The 23,156-nt window shown below is 38.9% G+C and overlaps 1 protein-coding gene and 1 pseudogene across 1 annotated transcript in view; one reads left to right on the top strand and one right to left on the bottom strand.

The window, feature by feature from the left end:
* Map2k4 (mitogen-activated protein kinase kinase 4) overlaps positions 1-23,156 on the top strand; it is a gene marked incomplete at its 5' end in the record, with an annotated part of 107,535 nt that overhangs the window by 36,512 nt on the left and 47,867 nt on the right. The window contains one exon of the mRNA XM_013522034.1: positions 21,916-22,090. Within this exon, the coding sequence (XP_013377488.1) occupies positions 21,916-22,090 (175 nt within the window). The remainder of the gene's footprint in view (positions 1-21,915; positions 22,091-23,156) is intronic.
* On the bottom strand, positions 8,319-10,212 carry LOC102025669 (annotated as a pseudogene).

Here is a 23,156-nt window from a genome sequence, read left to right as displayed (position 1 = left end):
TTTTTTTTTTTTTGGTTTTTTTGGTTTTTCTCCGGTACCGGGAACCGAACTCACGACCTTGCGCTTGCCAGGCAAGCGCTTTTGCCGCTGAGCTAAATCCCCAGCTCAAGGACATTTGTTATATAAAGGAAATACATCTTTTCAGTGTTGTTTATAACTGAGTCACAGTATGATATTACTGTTCCTGAACAACTTTGTTTTCCTCAAAGTTAATTATTGCCTCCCTTCATGGTGTACTGAGTCTTCTCTCAACATGATTTAGTATATCAGTTGGTTCTCTCAGTTCTCCTTTTTGCTTGAGTCAGCTGTCCATTCATACTCTTGTTCTAATCTGTAGTAACTACACTTTGGGATGGAGTTCATGTTTCTGGCATTACATGTTTCCTTTTTCTTTTGATTTTTCTGTGTTTTTCCATTTCCACTCTTGTTTTGGTAGCGTATGCCTTTGAACTCTTCATAAGAATTCTTTCCTAGCAAGTTTTTTTGGCCCTTATATGCTGGAAAGTATCTTTATCCAATTAACCCTCATGTTAGATTAGCTATTTTATCAGGTATAGGATTCTGGAGCAGAAATTTGTATTCTGAATTTTGGATATGTTACTAGTGTTCCCTGCCTTCCAGAATTACTTTAAAGTGTCAGTTGTGATTATGATTTCTGGATCTTGGAGGCTGACCTGCTGTTTTCTTTGTAGTTGATTGTGGGGATTTGTCTTTTGCCCAATGTCTGAAATTTCAGTATATCGGCTTTCTTTTTGTTTTGTTTTTACTTCTCTATTCTGTTCCCTCCCCTTTCCTTTTTTCTTTCCTTGTGTCTTGCTCTTAGTGGATTCTTTCAGTTTAACAACCAGTTTTTCATCTAAGTAAACAATTTGCATACTATTCTCATATTCTTTTAATTTTCTCTTCTCTTATCCCTCCTAATGTAACTCTACTTCAGGGTTTGATCTTCTTAGTTTTTTATTCTAATTTCTCTTAAAGTGTTTTCCCTTTGACTTTATACTGTATATGTTGTTCTCTAGCTGTTTTTCTATTTCTCTCTCTCTCTCTCTCTCTCTCTCTCTCTCTCTCTCACACACACACACACACACACACACACACATACACAAACGGAGGCCACAAAAATTGATTGGAAGCTTTTAATTTGGCAGGATTTATATTGAAGTGAAGGAGAGGCACTGATTTTTTTTTCCTTTGGAGAATTCCTAAGTAATAGTATCTGGTGTCTCCCACTATCTGCACCCCATTTCCTTTTAAGAATAAGTATGCAGTTAAACCATATTTATGAGCTAAGATAATACCATGGGTTTGCCTGCTATCGTTCTGGTAGTCAAATTAGGTAAAGAAGGGAAGATAGAGCTTTGTTTTACAGATTTTTATGTAATATACATTACTGCATGTCTTCTGTGCCTGGTCCCTCTCTGTGGCCGTTTATGCAGAATATATAACCTTGGGTCATCTGCTGAGGCTGGAGAGAGACCAGCCCAGGTTGGGGTCATCTGTTACTTATACAGACTTTTAATAGTATCTATGGATTTAATCCCTACTTATGCTTAAGAGTTTTCATAGCCAGAATGGGTAAAATTTCAGGCTGCACAATCAATATCTTAGCCAAGTACATGGAGTAACCAGAATTTTCATGTATTTTTGGGGAAGGAGAAAATGGTACACTTACTTTGAAAATTCTTTAATAGTTTGTTATAAAGTTAAACGTACGCCTGCCTCAAGACCCAGCAGCTCTACTCCTGATTAAAATTTACTCAGGGTAAAAATGTCTTCAGAAACACTAGTAAGCAAATCTTCTTAGAAATTTTATTCATAATACCCCCCCTCCCAATCTTGAAAGAACCCAAATGTCCAGTAAAGGGAGGACGGATAAACAAATTGTAGTATACTCGATAAAATACTCTTCAACAATGGAATGGACAGTGTGCTGATGTCCAGACTGTATTGGTGAGTGTGAAAAAAAACTGTGAAGCAGCCAGACACGGAAGAGAGCACACTGTATAAATTCCAGAGTAGACAAAACTGATTAGTGGTAGTTAAAATTAGAACAATAATTACTTCAGGGGAAGATTGACAGGAAAAAAAAAGAGAACTTTCTGAGGTATTAAAGGGTTTTTTTCTTGTTATATCTTGCAAGATTTAAGGGGGTATGCATTTGTCAAAACTCAGTCACTGAATTGTATGCTTATGATTATGTGGACATTTTGCTCTATGTAAATAACAAATCAGTTACAAAAGTCCAGAAAGTAACAATAAAAGTTATATTATAGATGAGTTGTTTTTTCTCATTGAGTAATTGTGGTTTTATATCCTTGTTCTCAAAGCGTGTATGTGTCTCAGCAGTCACGTTGTGGATAAATGTACCAACACAATTTTTTTTTTTACTTTAAAGAAAAAAAATAGCAAATTAACAACAATGAAGATAAAAACAAAACACAACAATAAAAACAATACAGAATTTCAAAACAAGATGATAGGAATTAAAAATGGCTGTTACATTACTACTGTTATCTTCACCAAAGTTGCTCAGATTACCAGATGTAAGAATGCAAGGTTGATCAAACAATTAAAGACAATAAAAAGTAATAAAAAAAATGGGAAAAGATACAGAGCTTCATTAAACAAGATGGTAGGAATTCAACAATGGTTGTTATATTGCATATTGTTGTCTTCAGATTAGTTGTTCTGATTATCAGATACAAGCATGCAAAATTGATCAAGAAAAAAAATAGAAGACTAAATAAATCAGATTTAAGCATTAACTGTTCCTTTCAGTAAACCAGTAGACATCAGCAGTATGCTTATCCCAGCTATCCTTGTATACACACACACACACACGTAAATTCTTTTTTATTTTAAAAAGAACAAAAATAAAGTAACAAAAAGACATAAAACAACATAAAACAATAAAAATGATGCAGAATTTCCAAACAAGGTGATAGGAAATTAACAGTAGTTGTTACATTACATATTGTTATCTTCAAAGTGGTTACTCAGATAACCAGGTATAGGCATGTAAGATTGATCAAACAATCACACATTAAATGTTCCTTTCAATAAACCAATAGAAATTAGCAGTACAATTATCTTAGCTATCTTGTGTGTATGTGTGTGTGTATATATATATGTTTACACGAGTCTGATTTATGTCACTTGTATGATCTCTAGTTGCATCCATTTACCTATAGAAGCCTTAAGTTTATCTTTCTTTATAGCTGAGTAATTCTCCATCGTATAAAAATACCACTTTTTTCATCCATTCCTCAGTTGATGGGCATTTGGGTTGTTTCCAAGATTTAGCTATTACAAATCATGCTGTGGTATGATGGGTGCACTTATATCGCTGTGGTATGATGTTTTCAATTTGGAAAAATACCCAGGAGGGGAATAGCTGTGTTGAATGGGACCTTTAATCCTAATTTACTGAGGAATCTCAGACTGATTTCCACAGTGGTTGCACCAGTCTATACTCCCACCAGCAGTGGAGAAGGGTGCCTTTTTCCCCACAGCCTCACCAGCATTTGTTTTTGGTTATTTTTTGATGATAGCTATTCTTTCTGGCGTGAGATGGAATCTCAGTGTTGTTTTAATTTGCATTTCTCAAAAGACTAACAATGTTGAACATTTTCTCATATATTTATTTGCCATTTGTATTTCTTCATATGAGAAGTGTATATTCCTCTCAGATGCCCATTTTTGGATTGGGTCTTTGAGTTTTGGGGGCCTGTTTTTTTTTTTTTTTTTTAATTCTTTATATGTTCTAGATAGGAGTCCTTTGTCTGAGGGACAGTTGGCCAAAAGTTTTACACAATTTGTGGGTTTTCTTTTTACTCTGCTGGTGATTTCTTTTGATGTGCAAAAACTTCAATAAGATGAGATCCCAGTTATTGATTCTTTGAAGTATTTCCCATGCAGTTTTGTTTTTGTTCATGAACTCTGCCTACACCTATGTCTTCAAGATTTCTACCTACTTTCTTTTCTAGTAGATTTAGTGTTTCTGTTTTAGTATTTAGATCTTTTAAGCCATTTTGACTTTAGTGTGGTGCATGGTGATAGACATGGGTAGTGATAGATATGGGTCTAGTTTTAGTCTTTGGCATGTGGAGAGCCAGTTTTTCTAGCACCATTTATTAAAGAGGCTGTCTTTCTTCCAGTGAACATGTTTGGCCCCTTTGTCAAAGATAAGGTGGCTGAGTGTGTCTGTGGTTTTGGCTGCATCTTCAAGTGTGTTCCATTGATCTTCAGGTCTGTTTTTTTTTGCCAGTACCAAGCTGATTTTATCACAGTAGCTTTATAGTATAATTTCAAATCAGGGATTGTGATGCCTCCTGCCTTGCCTTTGTTGCTCAGGATTGCTTTTGCTATTTTGTGTCTCTTCTGGTTCCACATCAATTTTGGGAATGTTTTGTCTAGGTCTGTGAGGTATACTAATGATATTTTGATCAGGATTGCATTGAATCTGTACAATTTTGTGAGTATGGCCATTTTCACAATGTTGATTCTTCCTATCATGAGCAAGGAATCTTTCCATTTTTTCTGAAATCCTCTGCAATCTCTTCAGAGTAGTGTAATTTTCACTGTATAGATCTTCTAGTTCTTCTATTAGATTGATTCCTAAGTATTTCAACTTTTTGGATGCTATTGTGAAAGGGTATGGTTTTCCTAATTTCTCTCTCAATGTGTTGTTTGTATGCAGGAATGCTATTGATTTTTGAGTGCTGACTTTGTATTCAGCTATGCTACTGAATTTGTTTATTAATTCTAGGATTCTTTTGCCAACACAGTGTTTTTTTATTGAATTTTTTCCCTCATGCATATAGAATAGAATTGTGACAAATTTTATTTTTACCTGTTAGATTTCCTTTGTCCTGATATTTGAAAGAAACTTAGGATGAAAATGTGAAGAAGTTTATATTGATACCTTTCCAGAATTGATCTAGAGTAGTGGTGGCAAGTTTATGGCATGTGTGTTATTTGTTCCTCTTTTGAGATAAAAAGATGTTAATGTATGAATGTTTTGTGTAAACTAAAGCTTCAGTACTCAGATTTAGTTGTAGTGTTGGCACTTTGTGATACATAAGTGGGTTTTGGATTGCAGTTCGAGCACTCCTGTCTTAACAGGTTTACCATCACTGATCTAGAGTGTCTCTTACATCACATTAGGTTTATAATGCACCTTTAAATAGTTGAATTTCCCTAGGTAATGTGTGGGAACTTGTTGTGTTCATTGTACTTTAAAAGAACATTTTCAAGCTGGGTACTTTGCCATGTACCTGTAGTTATAGCTGCTCTGGAGGCTGAGGTAGGAGGACTGTTTGAGCCCAAGACTTTGAGGTGAGCCTGGGTAACATAGTGAGACCTCACCTCAAAAGGCAAAACTATTTATTAGTGTTTCTTTTCCTTTAATACACGAAACTATAAAGAAGAAAACCAAAATGCCCCATGAATTTACTATCTACAAGTTCATTCTACCTAAAAAATGAATGATACATACTTCTGTATTGAATTGGTAGAGAAAGTTATAAAATAAAAAGTAGTCTTCATGCCTTCAATATTTCTCTCTAAAGATAACCCTATTAAGTGTAATATATCCTTACAGTAAAGTTTATTAGATTTTTTGGGTTTTTATTGTGTTTTCTTTTGAGGTAGGGTCTCTCTATGTAGTTCAGGCTGGCCTTGAACTCAGTATGTAGCCCAGGGTGGCCTCAAACGTGTAGCAATCCTCCTGTCTCAGCCTTCTGAGTGCTGGGATTGTAGGTGTGCGCCACCATACCTGACTAGATATATTGGACTATATAGTAATTTAAGTCCTTAAAAATATTTATTGTAAGGAAAAGCTTTATTGTATACTACTTTATAGCTTGATATCCCCCCCACCCCCAGTACTTCTCACATATGTTTCTTTTGTCTTTTGCAGTACTAGGGATTGAATCCAGGGTCTCAGACAACTGAGCTACATCCCTAATGCATATGTTTCTCCCTGCTTTTCTCTTTCTTGTCTTTGCAATACTTTGTATAGAACCCAGGGAATCCAACCTAGGGATGCTCTACAACTGAGCTACATCTCCAGCACTTTTTATTTTGAGAAAGGGTATTGCTAAATTGCCTAGGATGCCCTTGAACTTACAATTCACTTGCTTTACCCCTGAGAGGCTGCCATTCAGATGTGCATTTCAGCACTCAGCTTTGAAGATGTTTCTGAATTAGCATATGCCCTCTTCTTTCTTAGTTATATACCAGTTGTTACATTATATGGGTGTGCTATATATTTAACTGGTTTCTTAGCAATAGCTATTGAGGTTTTTTTTTTTTTTTTAATTATAATAGTGTTTTAAAGAGCACCTTTGTGCTGGTGCAGTGTATTTTTTTTTTTTTTTTTATTGAAAATGTTTAATCCTTTATAGATTGGTACGGTTTTGGCTCTTTTCCTATTTGAGGAGAGACTGGAAATAGCTATCTTTGTAATCTGGTCTATGGATATTTTAGTCTAGAAAACTCTTTCTTGTGGATGTTTGGCAGTATTCCTGGACTCTTATCATTAGATAGATCCCAGTAGCACCTGCCTCCCCAAATTTTAACCAGCAAAATATTTCTAAACATTGCCAAATGGTCCTTGTGGTACAGAATTGCCTCTGGTTGAGGACCACTGCTGCGGAGAGCATTGCAGGTTTACACTGATTGTCACCAGCACCTCTTTCCTGAGGAGCTAGGGAAATCAGAGATAAGAGATGTGATTCTCCTTATCTAGGAGATTGAATGGATGCATAAAAGGGAGAGTTTGGGGGAATGGATATAGGGATATCTTACGGCGTCCAGGGGGAACATCCAAACTTTGGGAGAAACCAAAGCAACCCAGTATTATTTTGTCATGTATTCAGCAAATGTTTGTTGGATGTTCACCATCTGTTAATTACTGTGGCATGGGCATGGGTATTTCATGTTGAAAAAGGAGGTACAATTGCTACTTTACGAAATTTAAGCATTAGAGGTACACACAAACTGGGGTGGGGGCAGGGAGAGGGGAAGAATTTTAGAGGAAGAAGAGGGAGACAGTGAAAGTATGAACAGTGTTTGTGCTACTGAAGGAAAAGAACAAGATGCTATGAAAGACAAAAAAGGAGCTACATCCCTAATGCGTGGGATGAGGTGGTGAAGAGGTAGCCATTGAAGGGATCTAAACCTAAACGTTTTTATTAGATTTGTAGAAGGACGTGTTAGTGCCATATATGTGGAGGCAGTAGCATGTATTTACCAAGGTTTGAAGAATCAGCTTTTGATGGAATGGGAAGGATGTCAGTTTAGTTTAGAATGATTGAATGAGGAAGGAAAAGTAGATTTAAAATAAGAGTAGAGGGCTGAGGATATATAGCTCAGTGGCACAGTGCCTGCCTGGGAAGTACAGGGTCCTGAGTTCAGTTCCTGATACCAAAAAAAAAAAAAGAGCGAGAGAGAGTAGAGAGGTAGTCACATAGGGAGAGATAGGCTCATAGTCCACATAATATAGGGTTTGTAGATACAGATGGGAAGCTCTAGGAGGTTATAATCAGGTAAGGGAACTATCTGATATGCATTGTAAATTGATTATTTCGGCTGCTGTGTGGAGAACATAGTAAAAGGAAGCAAGAATGGAAGGCTAATAGAGCTGAAATATGATGGGTGATAATGAAGTGACATTAATGGCACTGGAGGTAGAGAGAAATGGGCAAACTCCAAAGAGAGTAGAATTAACACATACTGCTAATAATTTGAGTGTAGAGTCCATTGTTTGAGTGCTGGCTTACTTGCCATTATTCAGATAAAGACTACTGGTGTAGAGCATCTGTGGATAAAGGGATAAAAGAGCAAGAAAAAATTAGAGATATTTGTGAAATATTCCATTAGCAACACAAAGGAGGTACATCTATCTACTCCACACACTCTGGTGTAGAAATTGAATCTAGTGCCAGAGAAAGAGGTATAGATTTGAGACCAAAAGCTGTCAGCATATGGGTGACAAGGTTGCCTAGGAAGACAGTGTGTGTTTCGGTGAGAAAGCTCGATGGAAGGCTGAGCCCTGCAATTGAGAGGTTGAAGGGACCGGCAGAGAGCAAGTAAGAGTGGTGGGAACCAAACTATATGGTGTGAAATGATGGAAATCCAGCATTATTTCAGAGAACAGGTAGAAGAGGATTATGGTCAGCTATGTCTAATGTGCTAAGAGTCCTAGTGAGGTTACCTGTTGGTAGAAACTCCTGAGATATACTTTTAACTACTCTGAGTTTTTATATACACGCATGAAAAGGGATGAGGTTTTTTTTTTTTTTTTTTTTTTTTGAGGTAAACTTTTATTTCTTGGCTGACAGGACTTTCACATCCATGCTGCTCCCAGCATCTCACTCTGCCCAAGAAGCAGCGGCCTAGTCTGAAAGGTGCCGTAGCCAAAGGGGTTGGGGAGTCACTTCACATTCCAGGCTGGAGGAGCTGGGTTGGGGGGGACTTGGGGCTACTCCTCTCCCACCCCAAATCTTTGCCAGCAAGAGGCCATGACTCATCTCAACCCCAAATCCTGCCTCCCAGATCTCCACATCCAGTAGGATAATGACCAGACCGGATAGAACATAGGCTCTGAGCTTCAGCAATGGTGGCCCCCAATGCCGGCTACTGTCCATGTCACAACCCAGCCTCCCTCAGGGGGCAGCAGAGGTCTCTCCTCCGTGGTCCTCCTCGAAGCACAGAGCCCTCCACACCAGGTGGGACAGAGGCAAGCCAGAAGCAGCAGCAGAGGCAGGAAAGGAGCAGGCACCCGGACTGGGAGGCTGCTGAGGGCCCAGGGCTCTCCTGAAGTCGGGGGAGCAGTCAGTCCATGCAGCTCTGGGGCTGGCCACTAGGTGGGTGTGGTGAACTGTGACACAGGAACCTGGACACCTTTCTGTCCAGATGCTAGCTGATACTTGTCTTTGGCTGCTGCCTGCTCCTTGGCATCAAAATACCAGACAGTGATGGCGTACCTGGTGGCATTGGCTGGCTTGACTTCATGAAGGTTCCTTCGGTCAGACCAGAAAATGAACAGCCGGTCAAAGAGTGGCTCAATGTTGGCTACCACAGGCCGGCCCTCAGGGAAGATCTGCAGCAGGCCTCCATGCACCTTAATATCCCAGTTCTGATTCAGGTAATAGATACAGGTGATGCGGCGCCCATTGCCGTGGGGATTGTCAACATGCCTCATGTACCCCAGTCCATCGCCTGGATAACACGCCACCATGGCCTTGGTGCGCCCGTTGGTGACGTAGTTGCCCAGCCGCCCAGCACAGTGGCGGATTACAGTGTCCACGTGGGCCATGAGGGCACCGATGCTCCAGCAGCCTGGCTCATGACCTTCCACCCAGGCAGTCTGGTCCCCACGAATGCTACGCGGCGGGATGGCCCGCTGGCTCACTAGCTGCCCATCACACAGGCGCCCACCCCACCTCAGAGCCTCCACCTCGGCCAGCACATGGCAACCCAGTGCTGCCCCCAAGGAATTGTCCTTGCCGCAGATGCCATAGTACCGCATGCAAGGCACGATGTAGTCCAGGGCCAAGCGCTCAGGTGCAGAAGGCAGGGCTTCCTCCCTCAGCCTAGCACTCATTTCGCCACTGCTGCTGCTGCTGCTACTGCCACTGCCTCTGCCCATGCCACCCTCCCCTTCTGCCTCCTGATTCTCTTGCCTGGCCCAAGACTGCTTGGCTGGTGAAGGGGCATCCCCACCATCCTCTGCCCACTTCCGTTTGGGGCTTCAGGCTGGACACCCTGGGCTGCGAGTCGCTGGCACTCCTTGGTGACCAGTGCTGCAGCACCTTCACTCTGCAGCGGCCACAGCTCACCGCCATCCTGACCACCCAGGCCCTCCCACAGGGGGCTGTTAGCGTTGGAGGTGGCTGCAGTTCTGAGGGTCCCACTCCCCGCCGAGGCTTCACCAGGCTCTCCTGGACGGTGGCAGGAGGGCAGCAGGGTACAGGACAGGTAACTCTCCACCCCCATCCTAGGCCGGCTGGGCTCCAAGGGCTCTGACACAGACACCGGCAACTGAGAGAGAGACTGACTCAGGGCCTGCGGCTGGCACGGGCTGTCCATGGCAACAGTGTCTTCATCTCCTGGGCATGGAGGGCACGGCCCGGGCCCATGGTGCCACCCAGCTCCTCCTCCTCCTCTTCCTCCTTCTCCTCCTTCTCCTCCACTTGATGTAGCTGGGGGTCGCTGGACCTGGTGCCAAGCAGGGTGAAACAGCGGGAACTCCTCTTGTGCCCTAGGGGTACTTGGTGGTCCCCAAGTCCACTGTTGTCTCTAGACGCTTAGGGGTGTGAGCTTTTTCTCCGGCCCCGGCGCCGCCATTTGTGCCAGCCGCCCTGCGCCGCACAGCGCGCCATACCCCGACCCCGCCTCGCCCATTCGGGATGAGGTTTTAACCATACTGGAGATTGGGGCCCAAACGGAGAAAGGATCTTTCAAAAATATATAACCTGTTGGTTTAGGGCAGCTTTTCTGACCTTTTCTATGTGAAACACAGCCCAGGAAAACTAATGTAATAGTAAGCTTTGAGTACAGTTGACAGGTTCCACTCTCTTCTCTTAGGGAATATATCATCTGTAGCAGCATGATACAACCGTGAGTGTTTATCTTGTCTTCTTTAATATTGCTGTTTTCCTGGGGGATAAGGCCTTTTTTTTCTTCTGAAATCAGTATTGCTTCATATTACAGATGTACTTAATTTGTCTAGTATCTTCTCAGTATAAATATTATAATGAAAATTTCTGTCTGGAGTATTGGGGAGTTCTTCTCAGCATCTTTTTCAGTTTTTCCTTTTGCCTCATCTTAGATCTAGGCAAAGATTTTGTTAGTAGTGCCAGGAAGCAGGCAGTTTCCATGGTAACGGACAGCCGAGTTTACTGTGGAAATTTCCGGAATTAACAGAGCTGCATTGCAGAAGGATGCATAAAGCAGTATTCATCTAAAGATCCTAACAGTGTGGACACAGAAGAGAAGTGGCAGTGGTATGTAGGCTGTGTGTTGTTTATTTTCCTGTCTAAGGAAGGTTAGTAGTTTTTATGTATGTATATATGCTGAGGCGAGAGTAGAAGAGTTTGGGGCATTTAGTACGTTCTGGCAGGATAAACTCAGTCTTGCTAAGGGTGAAAAAGGAAGAGTGGTTTGAGAAGGAAGATACGCTAGATAGCATTGGGAGGACAGCAAGATAAGTGAGGTTGAAGAATATGGTAAGGAAAGGAGAAGGCACACTGCAAGTTCATTAGATAATAAAAGGTTCTAGGTACAAGAAGGTATTTATTGATCAAAGGAAAAGTAATAGGCATTAGCACGTTTGAGAAATCAAGTTCTTATGTCCAGGAAGAAGAAATCTGTTAAGGTAGTTAGCTGTCACCTGTGGAAAAGTACATAGCTATGACATATGCCCAGGGTGTTGAATAAGGAGATTTCTTGCCTTTTTATTGCACTTTCCTAAGTGATGAGAGAATCTGATAAGGCTTATCTGATCCCTTAGCCTACTCCCTGTTGATTTGTGAGGGATTTTAAAGAAAAAGTCAGAAATGTGTTTTGAGATTAAATTCTGGAAATAAAACTGTAATATATGAATAGATAATTGAGATTTCTTATAAAGCATGACTGTAAATTTAAGAATGAAAAAGGATACAGAAAATAGTTATATTTAGATTGTTTAAATGATAGATGTAATTTAGATTCATAAATATGTATTATTATGTAGTCAGCAACTGCATCTCATAGGCTAAATCTGACAACAGAATTTATTCTCTCACAGCTCAAGAGGCCAGAAATCTGAAATCAAGGTGTTGGCAGGACCATGCTTCACCTCGAGGTGGATCCTTCCTTCTTGCCCTGTTTTTCCTTTTGGTAGTTCTAAGCATCCCTCCATAGGTCATAGTGTAACTGTTCTCCTGCCTTCACCTTCACTTGACTGTTTTCCTTCTCTCTCTGTCTCTGCCTTCTCCCCACTTTTTTTTTTTGTCTCTTAGAAGGGCAGTTGTCATTGTACTACTTAGGGTCCACAGTCATTATGATTTCTATTTGAGAACTTTTATAACATTTGTAGAGATAGGGTTATTTTTAGATTCTGGATAGATGTAATTTTGGGGAGCTGTTCAATGCACTATACATGGTGTTGGAGAACTGGGTTTTAGTTTCTTAAATTATATTCTGTGTATGGGCAGTTCCTTGCAAGTTTGCCTTACAGACCTGCAAAGAGTATACTGTGCAGGACACTCAATCTGCTGAAGATCCTAAACTCACTTTTCAAGGAGAGAGTGTTACAAGCAAAATTAAGACCATAGCACATGGCCTCTGTGATGCAAACACAAGCAGGAGAGTAGAGGCGGTAATGGAATATTCACAGGAGGAAAAGTACTGAAATATCCAGAAGAAACTGATGAAAGACTAGTGCCTGACACTTGTATTATTTTTTTCTTATCATGTCCTATTTTTCTTCAACTTCCACCCCTAATAAACAACTAATGAATTTGGAATTAATGGTTGACACCAAATTAAGATTCAGAGTTTGGGGGATGGTTCTCATGCTTCAGTTATACCACTGGGGAAAATATGATTCAAATTAATCAGTGAGTGACAAGGTAGCAGTGTAGTATGTGTACAGACCAATGAGCTGAGACGTGGCTCTTGTTGAAGAACTTTTGTATCATTGTGGGAGTACACAAACTATTAATTTAGGCAGGAGAACATCTGTGATATTTCCTCTTATCATCTGAGCCTGCTTGTAAGGCATAGTAATACTTGCATTTTCTAGAAATCTCATTTAGCATATTTGGGTATATTCTGAAATGTTTAAAAAGTGATACATATGTATGGTAAAGAATCAGATAGTAAACAAGGGATTCAAATGTGGATGCTGGAGCTTTGGAGAAAAGCCTCTTTATGCTGTGATTTGATAGCCCAATGTGTGTATCCTCACCTGTGCACTTCAAAGTGAAACCTCTGCTGTAGACTCTGGAGATAAAAAGAGTTAAGCAAAAATGATTAGAAGTAAGTCCAAAATAAGGTTCACTAAGAATAAGCAGTACCAAAGTAGCCTAACATGCTTTTTGAAAATGTTACTGGGATTGCAGGAATTTGCCCCAGACTGGGTATGTTATGATCTCAACATATGTACAGTGTATGGATACAGAGGGAACACAGAGCCTAATCCAGGATATTTAGGGAGAGTTTCCTAGAAAGACAACACTAAATGAAGTCTTTGTTTTCTTTCTAATTAAATTCTGTCCGTCTATGACTACATGTATCCTCAATATCCAATTGAGATGGTAAGAAGTGATGACAGTGAGTGTTTTTCCTTTTAACCAAACATCTGTACATAGTGTTGAATTGTATGTGTAAGCCTAGATAGCTTCACAGAAAGATTGAAATTCTTTTACATCGAATTACAGTTATACTTTAACTTTTAATTTTTTTTAGAATCACACTTATGTCATATGAATCTCATAAAGAAATAGAAATCAGATTTAATGCATAGTTTGGTTTATAGTTTTGATTAAACTAATCACATTTCATATGTGCCAGCTAAAATTTAAGCAGTATACTAAAAAATATTTCAGATTTCAAGTTTGTACCTAATGTGAATAGAGGTATTCCTAAATGTGAAAATTATTTATATTTATAAAACCTTTTTCTCATTGACTTATTTGGATAAATGTCCCCAAAATAATTGATTCTGGGAATGATGACACATGCCTGTAATCACAGCTTTCTGGGATGCTGAGGAGGAAGAGTTCAAATTTGAGACCAGGCTAGGCAACTCAGTGAAACCCTGTCTCAGAATGAAAAATAAAAAGAGTTGTTGGTATAGCTCAGTGGCAGAGCACTTGCTCAGCATGCTTGCATGCCTGGACTTGATCCTCAGCAGCACACACACACACACACACACACACATGCATGCATGCACACACGCACATTACCATTAACTCCCCTTAAAGTACTACATCTGGCTTTGAACACGCTTATTTACCATTGTTGTCACTTTCTGAAGCAGTTCTGGAGGTCTTCTGAGTTTCTTTAGTTGCACTGTAGTGGCTGCCTCAATATCCCGAGTTGATTCAAAATATTTGCCTTTCATGGTCGTTTTGACTTTAGGGAAGAGCCACAGTTACACCATGCCAGATCTGTTGAGTATGGTGGCTGAGGACACACATTAATGTTTTTATGAACCTGCCTTTCTGTTGGATGGCATACAGCAGCAACATTAACCATATTTTTGATCATACCTTGTAAGATACTCTAAAATTTTTTCAAATTTAAACATTTACTCTATGTTTCTATCATACCTTGTAGTGGTTTCATACTTATGTGTTCAAAAATTAATTCACATAATAAAAATGTTAAAAACCAGCTGTAGGTTATTAATGGAAAGTAGTTGAGACCATTGGTTCTTAGTTGCTTCAGGAACTAAAGTTCTGGTTTAGTGTAAGGAATTTCAGGTTTGTAGTACAAAACAGTATATGAATAGAAGTATACTGCTAAAATACTTATTAAGAAGCAAAGATGAAAATAAGACAAGTTAAGGGCTGAATTTCCTGTAGGATCTCTACTACTTACACAGGCAGAAATAAAATTTTACTGAGGATTTTTCATATACCAGCAGAAACCACTTGATGAAAGGTGGCCCCTTCTGAGCCAATAGCCTCTAAACAGCATCTTTATCTTCTTTCATGCTCCTCTCCCTTATAGAAAATAACTGTCCTATTTTCCAGGGAGGAGAAATGGATATTGATGAATTTGGTCTGGAATTTTATGTGGGCATTGTGATTGAAGTGTTATAGGTGAAAGCAGAAAAAGATTAATATAGCAGTATACACTGAGAATTGTATTTTTCTGTCTCCTATGTTCAGAATATAATATTAAGAGAATAAGGAAATTGGAGTCAATGTAGCAGTGAGTTCTCTAACTGGTACTACACTGGGCCTTAAATATCTCAGATCTGCCTTAAAAACATAGGTATGTGCTATGTAAGTCTCTTTCCCAGAAGTAAAATGGGAACCAAGGGCTCTCACTCTGCAATTTTATTGAGATATAATTGGTTGACATATAATAAATTAAACATATTTAAGGTGTACGCTTTGCTAAATTTGACTTGTATAACCTGCAAAACTATCAGCACATCCAAACTAACATATATATGACTCCCAAAATTTCTTTCTTCTGTTAATGGTTTTATATTCAGGTATTTGATTTAGTTCTTGTTTATATATTCCATATCTCTAATGTATTCTGTGCATACTTCAGTTTATTGAACATACAGAATGCAGAGTTTCATTATCTACTTGTTCAGGAATCTCTGTCATTTCTGAGTCAGTTTCAGTTGATTTTCTCATTATTGGTCGTATTTTTCCTTTGCATACTTCGATGAGTTTGAATTACATGCCAGTCATTATTGGTTACTAGGTGTTTTTAAAATTTAAAATTTTAAAAATACTTTTGAGTTTTGTTGTTTGGTTAAATTACTTGGAAATACTTTGATCCTTTCAGATCTTGCTTTTTAGCTTGGATGACACTAGTCTAGAACTAGTTTTATCCCATTAGTTATAGAAAAATCCTAGTGGGGAGGGACAGGAGCTGTCTTTATATGAGTCTGGTGATATGTTCTTCTAATCCTTTCACTTGGCTCCTTTCTCTGGCTTGTGTAGGTTCCTTGCAGCCATGTCCTGATGGGAGAGGGCCTCTGTGTCTGTGGAGTTCTCTGTGCTGCTCTCCCTTGTTCAGTACTCTGCCTTGCTTACTTTAGTTATTTAGGTCTCCCAGACTCCCAGATCCATGTCCTCAAAACAAGGATGCTGCTTGGGCCGTCCTGGATCCTCCTCTGCACTATAGTCTGAACTCCAGGCCTTAAACTGAAGGAAATTTCAGGACTCACTCATTGTATTAACTGTCTCTCAGGGTCAGCTACCCTTCATTGCCTGATACCCGGTGTTGATATATACACAAATTATATATATATGTATATAAATATATATACACAAACACATCCTCCCCTAGTTGCTTTAGTTATGCGAGTTGACCTGTCTCCTGATACATAGTGGGCCATACAGAGGTGCCACACTGACACTAATGTGGGAGCAGGAATTAAGGAAGTAGGAATAATATCTTGATGACTTTGAGAAAGAGCATCTCTGAGTGAGATATTTTACAGGATTCAAAATAATTTTTTAAAAAAATAATGATTGGCATTCTTAATAGCATAGAAGAAGTCATGGCATTTATAAAGCAGGACTGAAAAATCTTGAGACCAGAACAGATTTCAATGACTAGGTGACGGTATTACTGAAAAGGGAAAAGAGATTGCTAGGAATCTTAACATGCAGTGGGAGAGTGAAATCCTTACTACATACAGATGTGGACATACATGATACTAAATGACAACAAAAGAAAAGAATGTGAAGGGAATGACTGAGAAAATACAGGTTATTGAATTATTTTACTTGTATAAATTTGTAGGTACACTGAGAAGGTAAAAAACAAATTGGAAAAATATTTGCAGAGCAGAACAAGGACTGGTGTTACAAAGAATTTGTTAGTGAAAGCTGCAACACCAAAATAAATACTAGAACCAGGAGGGTTGAAGGGTGCCATCTCAGCAGTTAATACTTATTCACTAAGTCCTATAAAAGTTTAGCTTTACAAGTAATAAAATGCAGTTGAAAAGAGTGACGATTATCATTTTTCAAACTAGAATGAAGAGGGAGAAGGGTGCCGCTGACTAGGCACAGCAGGCATTTTGGCTGTTGATGCTGCAAAACCAGTTCCGGTGCTGTACAGCCATTATGATAATGATGCAGATTATTCATTGACTACTATGTTAAAATACTTTACGTGCAATGTGTAAAGCAGTAACTAGTATACCATTTTTGTAATCTATACACATAGTGCAGTGGCAAGCAGGAACACCGAAACACACCCAAGATTTGGAGGCACATTTGTTCATGTTGACAGGCACTAATGGGGATCACTCCCAAAGTATCAGGCCCTGATCTCTGGTGGTCTAGGGCTTATATGGGATAAACAAGCAGGAATACAGAGGCAGAATGGCTTGTCAGTTGGGGATTGGATTTTGCAATACGCATCATAGTGATGAGCTATGCATCACAGTGAACAGCAGTTTCTAAGAAACAAAAGTAAGGGGAACAGGAACAGGAACACTAATCTGGGCAGCAGACTGGAGTATGCTGGGGGAGGGGTCTTCTGCTACAATAGAAATATATGAAAGTTTTAGGTTTTTTCTTGCATTGAATGCTTTTTATTTATGTTTATTTATATTTTCTGGGGCTGGGGATTTAGCTCAGTGGCAAAAGCGCCTGCCTGGGAAGCGCAAGGTCGTGAGTTCAATTCCTGGTACCAGAAGAAAAACAAAAACAAAACAAACAAACAAATATATTTTCCCTGTGTAGCTTTAGCGGGACTTTTGGATTAAGTAATATGGTTGGAAGAAGAAGTGTAAGTAGCTTTCTTGTGGGTGAGTTTGCAAAGGGAGATACAGTTGAATACAGTACAAGGTGGGAGTGAAAGTGCAGTATTTCTGAGGGAAAAAAAGTATATATATGCACACACACACACAAAGTCAGGTTGCTTTATTAGGCACGTTGGGTTTAAATACAGCTTTTTTCACTCCCCATCTAATAATGTTCTGGAACATTATTTCATTATTTTGTTTTATTTGTTTTAAAGTTAAATTTAATTTTGGGAAGTATCTGTAGGATTCCAAAAAATATAGATTTGTCTGGAAAGGAAAACTTAGGTGGAGTATCAAATAGTAAATGGGCCAGTTGGCCATTTATCTGTCCAGAAGATAAGTGATCAGGAAGGACTTAAAATACAAACATGTAGGCTCAAAGATGAGAGTTTTCAGATTTTTAAATAACTAGGTAAATCCCTGATTTCAAAATATAATATCTGTGCATTAAATTGTACTTTAGTAAGGCCTGTGTATAAGTATTCCATCTGTAGTTTTTTATGTGAATATACATATTTCACTTCCTTTGGTTACCCATAGTATCTGTATCAGTTGTTTTCTTCTGTATGAATGTGTGTGTGTCTGTGTGTCTGTGTGTGTGTGTGTTTTCTCTAGAATATGGAACTGCTGAATCTGTGGGAACCAAGGATTATTTATTAGGTGTGGGATTTAGTAAGGCTTTAAGAAATCTGGGATGCCAGAGTTAAGGATTCTGTTCAATGAAGTACTTTTGGCTGGAATAATCTGTGGTTTGAAGATCATTAGCATCATTGACCACCAGCCACTAAATACTGATCATATTTCCCAGTCAGTGTGATGGCCGTAGTACTGCCTAGTGCCCCGTTTCACCTGCCTTCTCACTTAGAGATTCTGGGATACGGGGTACTACCTTCTTTTTTAAGAACCACTGGGAAATAGCATTAGGTAATATATTAAATTAAAAGCAAGTTTGTTTACATATAAATGTGAAGGACAAAGCCAAATGATGGATTAAACCAGATAGTTTATTTCCTCTTTCCATAGATAAAACTGGAGAAGGCAGGCTAGGGTTGGCTTTATCTTCACACCATCCTCATGAGCCTAGAGTGTTTTTGTGTTGTCCCATCTTTCCTCTATTCAAGGGCATGAAGAGTGCCTGGAGCTCTAGGTGTTACTGATATTCCAGGCAACATGGAGGAGGATAGGGGAAGGGAAAGAAAAAGGCCTCTCTTTCTAGCTGTGTCAGTTCTTAGTACTACATTTATATTTGCTACTCTTAACTGCAAGAACAGTTAGTACCTTAGCTTGGCCTGCCATAAGGAAACAAAACAAAACAAACAACAAAAAATTACAGACTTGAGTAGTTTGAACCATGGACATTTATTTCCACAGTTGTAAAGGCTGGGAAGTCCAAAATCAGGGTGCTGCAAGGTAGGTTCCATTCTGAACTATCTTCTCTTGGCTTGCAGCTGGCCATCATCTTAATGGATGCTTATATGACCATTTCTTTTTGCATGTGGGAAGAAAATGAACTCTCCATTGTCTCCTCTTATAAAGACATTAATCCAATTGGATCAGGAGCCTACCTTTGTTAACCTTCATTTAAGCTTAATTCTTTATAGGTCCTAACTTACGGTCACATGGGCAGTTAGTGCTTTAACGTGTAAATTTTGGGTGGAACACAGTTTATTCCCTGGTAGTTGGGAAGCACTGTACTATAGAGCCTTTCAGCTGGACTTCTTGCTGCCCTGAACAAAAGAAGATCCATTAGGAAGGTTGAAGGAAACAGGGATATCAGGTGGCAGCTGGTGATTACTGCCACAGGTACTCTTCACTGAATTTCCCAAGGTGATAATGAGGAGCTTGGAATCAGAATCCTGTGGAGTATTCACTGACGGCAGACAAGGGTAATCTGTATAAAAGTATGCATAGAAGATGATGGGAAAAAAGATGAGCAATATTTAGGGCTTTTTTTTTTTTTTTTTAATAAAATGTAGTCTCCTTATCAGAAAAAGTGCTATCCCAAAATGAAGTCAGGTAACTTTATCTTTCTTTAAGAATGAAACCAGGAAGTTGAGAATATTGGGAATCATATAAAGTAGAGATGGTGAACCTTTTAGAGATGAATGCCCAAATTGTAAGCCCAGACCCTACTGTTTATCACACAGTGCCAGCACTGCAATTAAAACTGAATAATGAAGTTTTAATTTAGAAAAAAAAGAACTGATACATTAACGTCTTTTGTCTGAAAAGAAAAACAAAATAACATATGTGCCATAGGTTCACCACCACTGACTTAGAACCTGTCTGCCACAGGCCTTACGTTAGTGAAAACTTACAAAATATTGCCTCCAATTTACAATTTTTTTTTCTTTTTCTGGTAATGGGGATTGAATCCAGGGGTACTCTACCACTGAGCTATATCCTTATACTTTTTTATTTTGAGACATGGTCTTGCCATATTGCTCAGAAGGCTTCAAACATGTGATCCTACTACCTTGGCCTCTGCAGTAGCTGAGATTACAGGCATTGTCCCCTGCACTTAGCACCTAGAAGTAATTTTGATTAACTATTCAGCTACCCCAAGCTGTAGGCTGGTGCTGTATGGTGATTAACTTTAGCTGTGGAGATGGTATTTACTTGGCAGTGCTCATAGAACAATAGTCGTTATACGTGAAATTCCTTTATATTAGAATATTCTCTGGCTTAATCTGTCTACTTAATGAAAAAGATTACTGAGATAATTTCTGTTTTCACCTAGACCTGATTTTCATTTAAGAGATCAGTTCTGGCTTCACTACCATCTAAATGGTCATTTATGCCGCTGATTGCTGGGCTTCTTATGACTCTAGATGCTAGAGTATCAAATATTGTGGTAGAAGTATTTTGAACTGAAATGAAAAACCTTTGTATTAAAGGAGGCTAGTGTTATGAATTATAAATACTATGACTTGAGAATATGCTCTTTGGGTCAGCAGTTCGCCAAGATGTTACTCACACAAAGTGTACTAATTTTAAGACTATAACCTTGAGTCCTGGTTATTATGAGTATTACTATATATGATTATTGTGGAGAGAGATTTTAACATTCTAAAAGTTTTGAGAACCTTGGAAGTAGCTGCAGAAAACAATAATACTTATTAGAAAAAAATCCACAGTTTTAGAAAGAAGAAAATAAATAACCAAACACAGAAACTTTCCTTATTTAAGTTGTAAGATCAAACTTTAAAAGAATTGGTGATGCATGCCTATAATCCTGGTGCTCAGGGAGGTTGAGACAGGAGAATTCCAAGTTCGTGGCAAGCTTGGACCACAGTAAGACCCTGTCTCAAAATGTGTTATATATGTTACCAATCCCCTACAGTGAATGCAGTTATTATATACTACAAACATGTACTAATAAAAGTCAAACAAAACAGAGAAAGGAAATTCTGATCATTTAGAATATATATATATATATATATATATATACACACATATATATGTATATATATATTGCACTATGTAGATTGCTAAGTCGATACAGATTTTTCCTACACATTGGAGTGTGGAGTGCTTGCGTATGTGGGGGAAAAACATTGATTTTAAATTTTTCATTAAGTTGACTTTTATACAAATATGGTTAGAAGTTGATACTTTGATCACCAGTTTGGGATTCTGTAAGTGATACTTTATTTAATGCAAATTATAATAAAGTGAGCTCTTTTTTCTATGAGTAACTCACTTTCTGGTCCATTGCCCTACATATTGAAGGGCTGAAAGGTTACATTTTGAATAGCACATTCCCAGCAGAGCTAACTAACTGGATTTTCACTTAACTATTCATGGTATTACCCAGAACAGGACAATATATTAAGGGATAGTTCCCAGATATTGCTGGAATCACCTGGGGTTTTTGAAGAATACTGCTTTATGATTCCTGTCCCCAGATACTCAAATCTAATTGCTATGGAATGATACCTGCACTTTGGAATTTAAAAATGTCTCCCTACCTGCAACAAATTTTGGAAACAGCTTTACTAACTAAAGATGAGGCCCTGGAATAATTAATGTGGGACAAAATAGAAAATGTCTTTTTTTTGGAAATGAAATTTGCAACACCTAGAATTCTCACTGGATAATACATTTTTGCAAAGTTTGAAAGATCTGTTATTGGGGAATGAAAGCTGACCAACAGCATTAAGTTTATCAATAAATGGAAATTTGAGTTTATGAATGTCACTGCAGTTGTACCTACTGGTTACCTAAATTTAGGTCTTTCTTAATTCATTATGTAAAAATATAAGATGACACAAACAGCTTCAAAAACCTGAAGGTCAGACTAAGTAACTTATGAGAAAACAAATTTTCCCACACAATGATCAATATTAGCTAAAAGAAAAAGTTAAAACCTATTTAAAATGTGGAAAAATTGCTTCCCAATATTTTAACAGAGAAAGACTGAGAACACACAGCATTGAGTCATCAGGAAAACTGAAGATCTCCCCTGAACAACACTGGGATTTCACTGCAGAGGACTTGAAAGACCTTGGAGAAATTGGACGAGGAGCTTATGGTTCTGTCAACAAAATGGTCCACAAACCAAGTGGGCAAATAATGGCAGTTAAAGTAGGTGATGCCATGATTATTTTTGGTACTTTAATCCATTAGGTGATTTTTATTTTTATTTTTGTGGTGCATCAGTACCACTGTTCTTTTCTTATATTTCTGATAAATATGGGTGTTTCAGAAACTGCTTCTCTGACTTCCTTCAGGGTGTTTGTGTAGAGGTAGTCTTATTTGTGGTACATTTTCTCTCTCTGGAAACATGAGTGTATGAAGTGTGCATGTTCATTGCACTTGGCATGATGCGTTAACAGGTTTTAAACTTCGGGCCCTTCCACTGCCAAGGTGAGTTCAGGCTGGGCGGCTGCACCCCTGGGAGCAGGGCAGTGCTGCTCTAAGCCAGGCGGGCGCTGGAGGAAGAGGCAGCACACTGGGCGGGGCAAGGTGCGGGGCTAGGGCTAACAGCAGTCTTACTGAAGGTTTCCTGGAAACCACACACATGCTGTTGCCACTAACCTCAACCTTACTCGGTCCTGACCGGCTCGGCTTCTGTTTGTTTATTTCATCTCTACTCAGTACTGCCCTGTTCCCTGGTTTTACAGTTGTATTAATATGCATACCTTGTGATAATGCTGTCACATTCATTCCTATTGTGTCATGCCACTTAATGTGTTTATTTAATTTAAAAACAGAAAAAGGCCAAAATGGCGATTGGGCTTTTGTACCCAGCAGGCTTGTTAATATCTATAATGAACTGATGGTGCCCATCTCACTCCTCCTGGGTTTTTATAATTGTACTTTACTTATGTGCTTGTACAGATGTTTAAAAAATATTTGGTCTGTGTAAGATATGTCAGGAAAATCAGCAGTGTGGGGGCATTTTAAAAGGAAAAAAGGGAAAAGTCAAGATGTGACCATACCCTCACTGAACTTAAAAATTCCTATGTGAACAAGTAACAACCTCAGTTTATAGCAGTTGAGAACGGTTTTGCAGTCTCTAAGTTTGCTAATCATGTGCCTGTTAATTGTCTATCGCGAGTGTTAGTCTGAGTGGCTTGAATGAGAGAAATGCCCCCAATTTTTTATTTGACATTCGGGAATGGGTTTCCATCATAGTAACCTAAAATAT

Source organism: Chinchilla lanigera, unplaced genomic scaffold, assembly GCF_000276665.1.
Source record: "Chinchilla lanigera isolate Chin_1 unplaced genomic scaffold, ChiLan1.0 scaffold00066, whole genome shotgun sequence".
Taxonomy (NCBI): Eukaryota; Metazoa; Chordata; class Mammalia; order Rodentia; family Chinchillidae; genus Chinchilla; species Chinchilla lanigera.
Note: the sequence above shows the minus strand (reverse complement) of the source record. Positions and strands in the feature narration are given on the sequence as shown.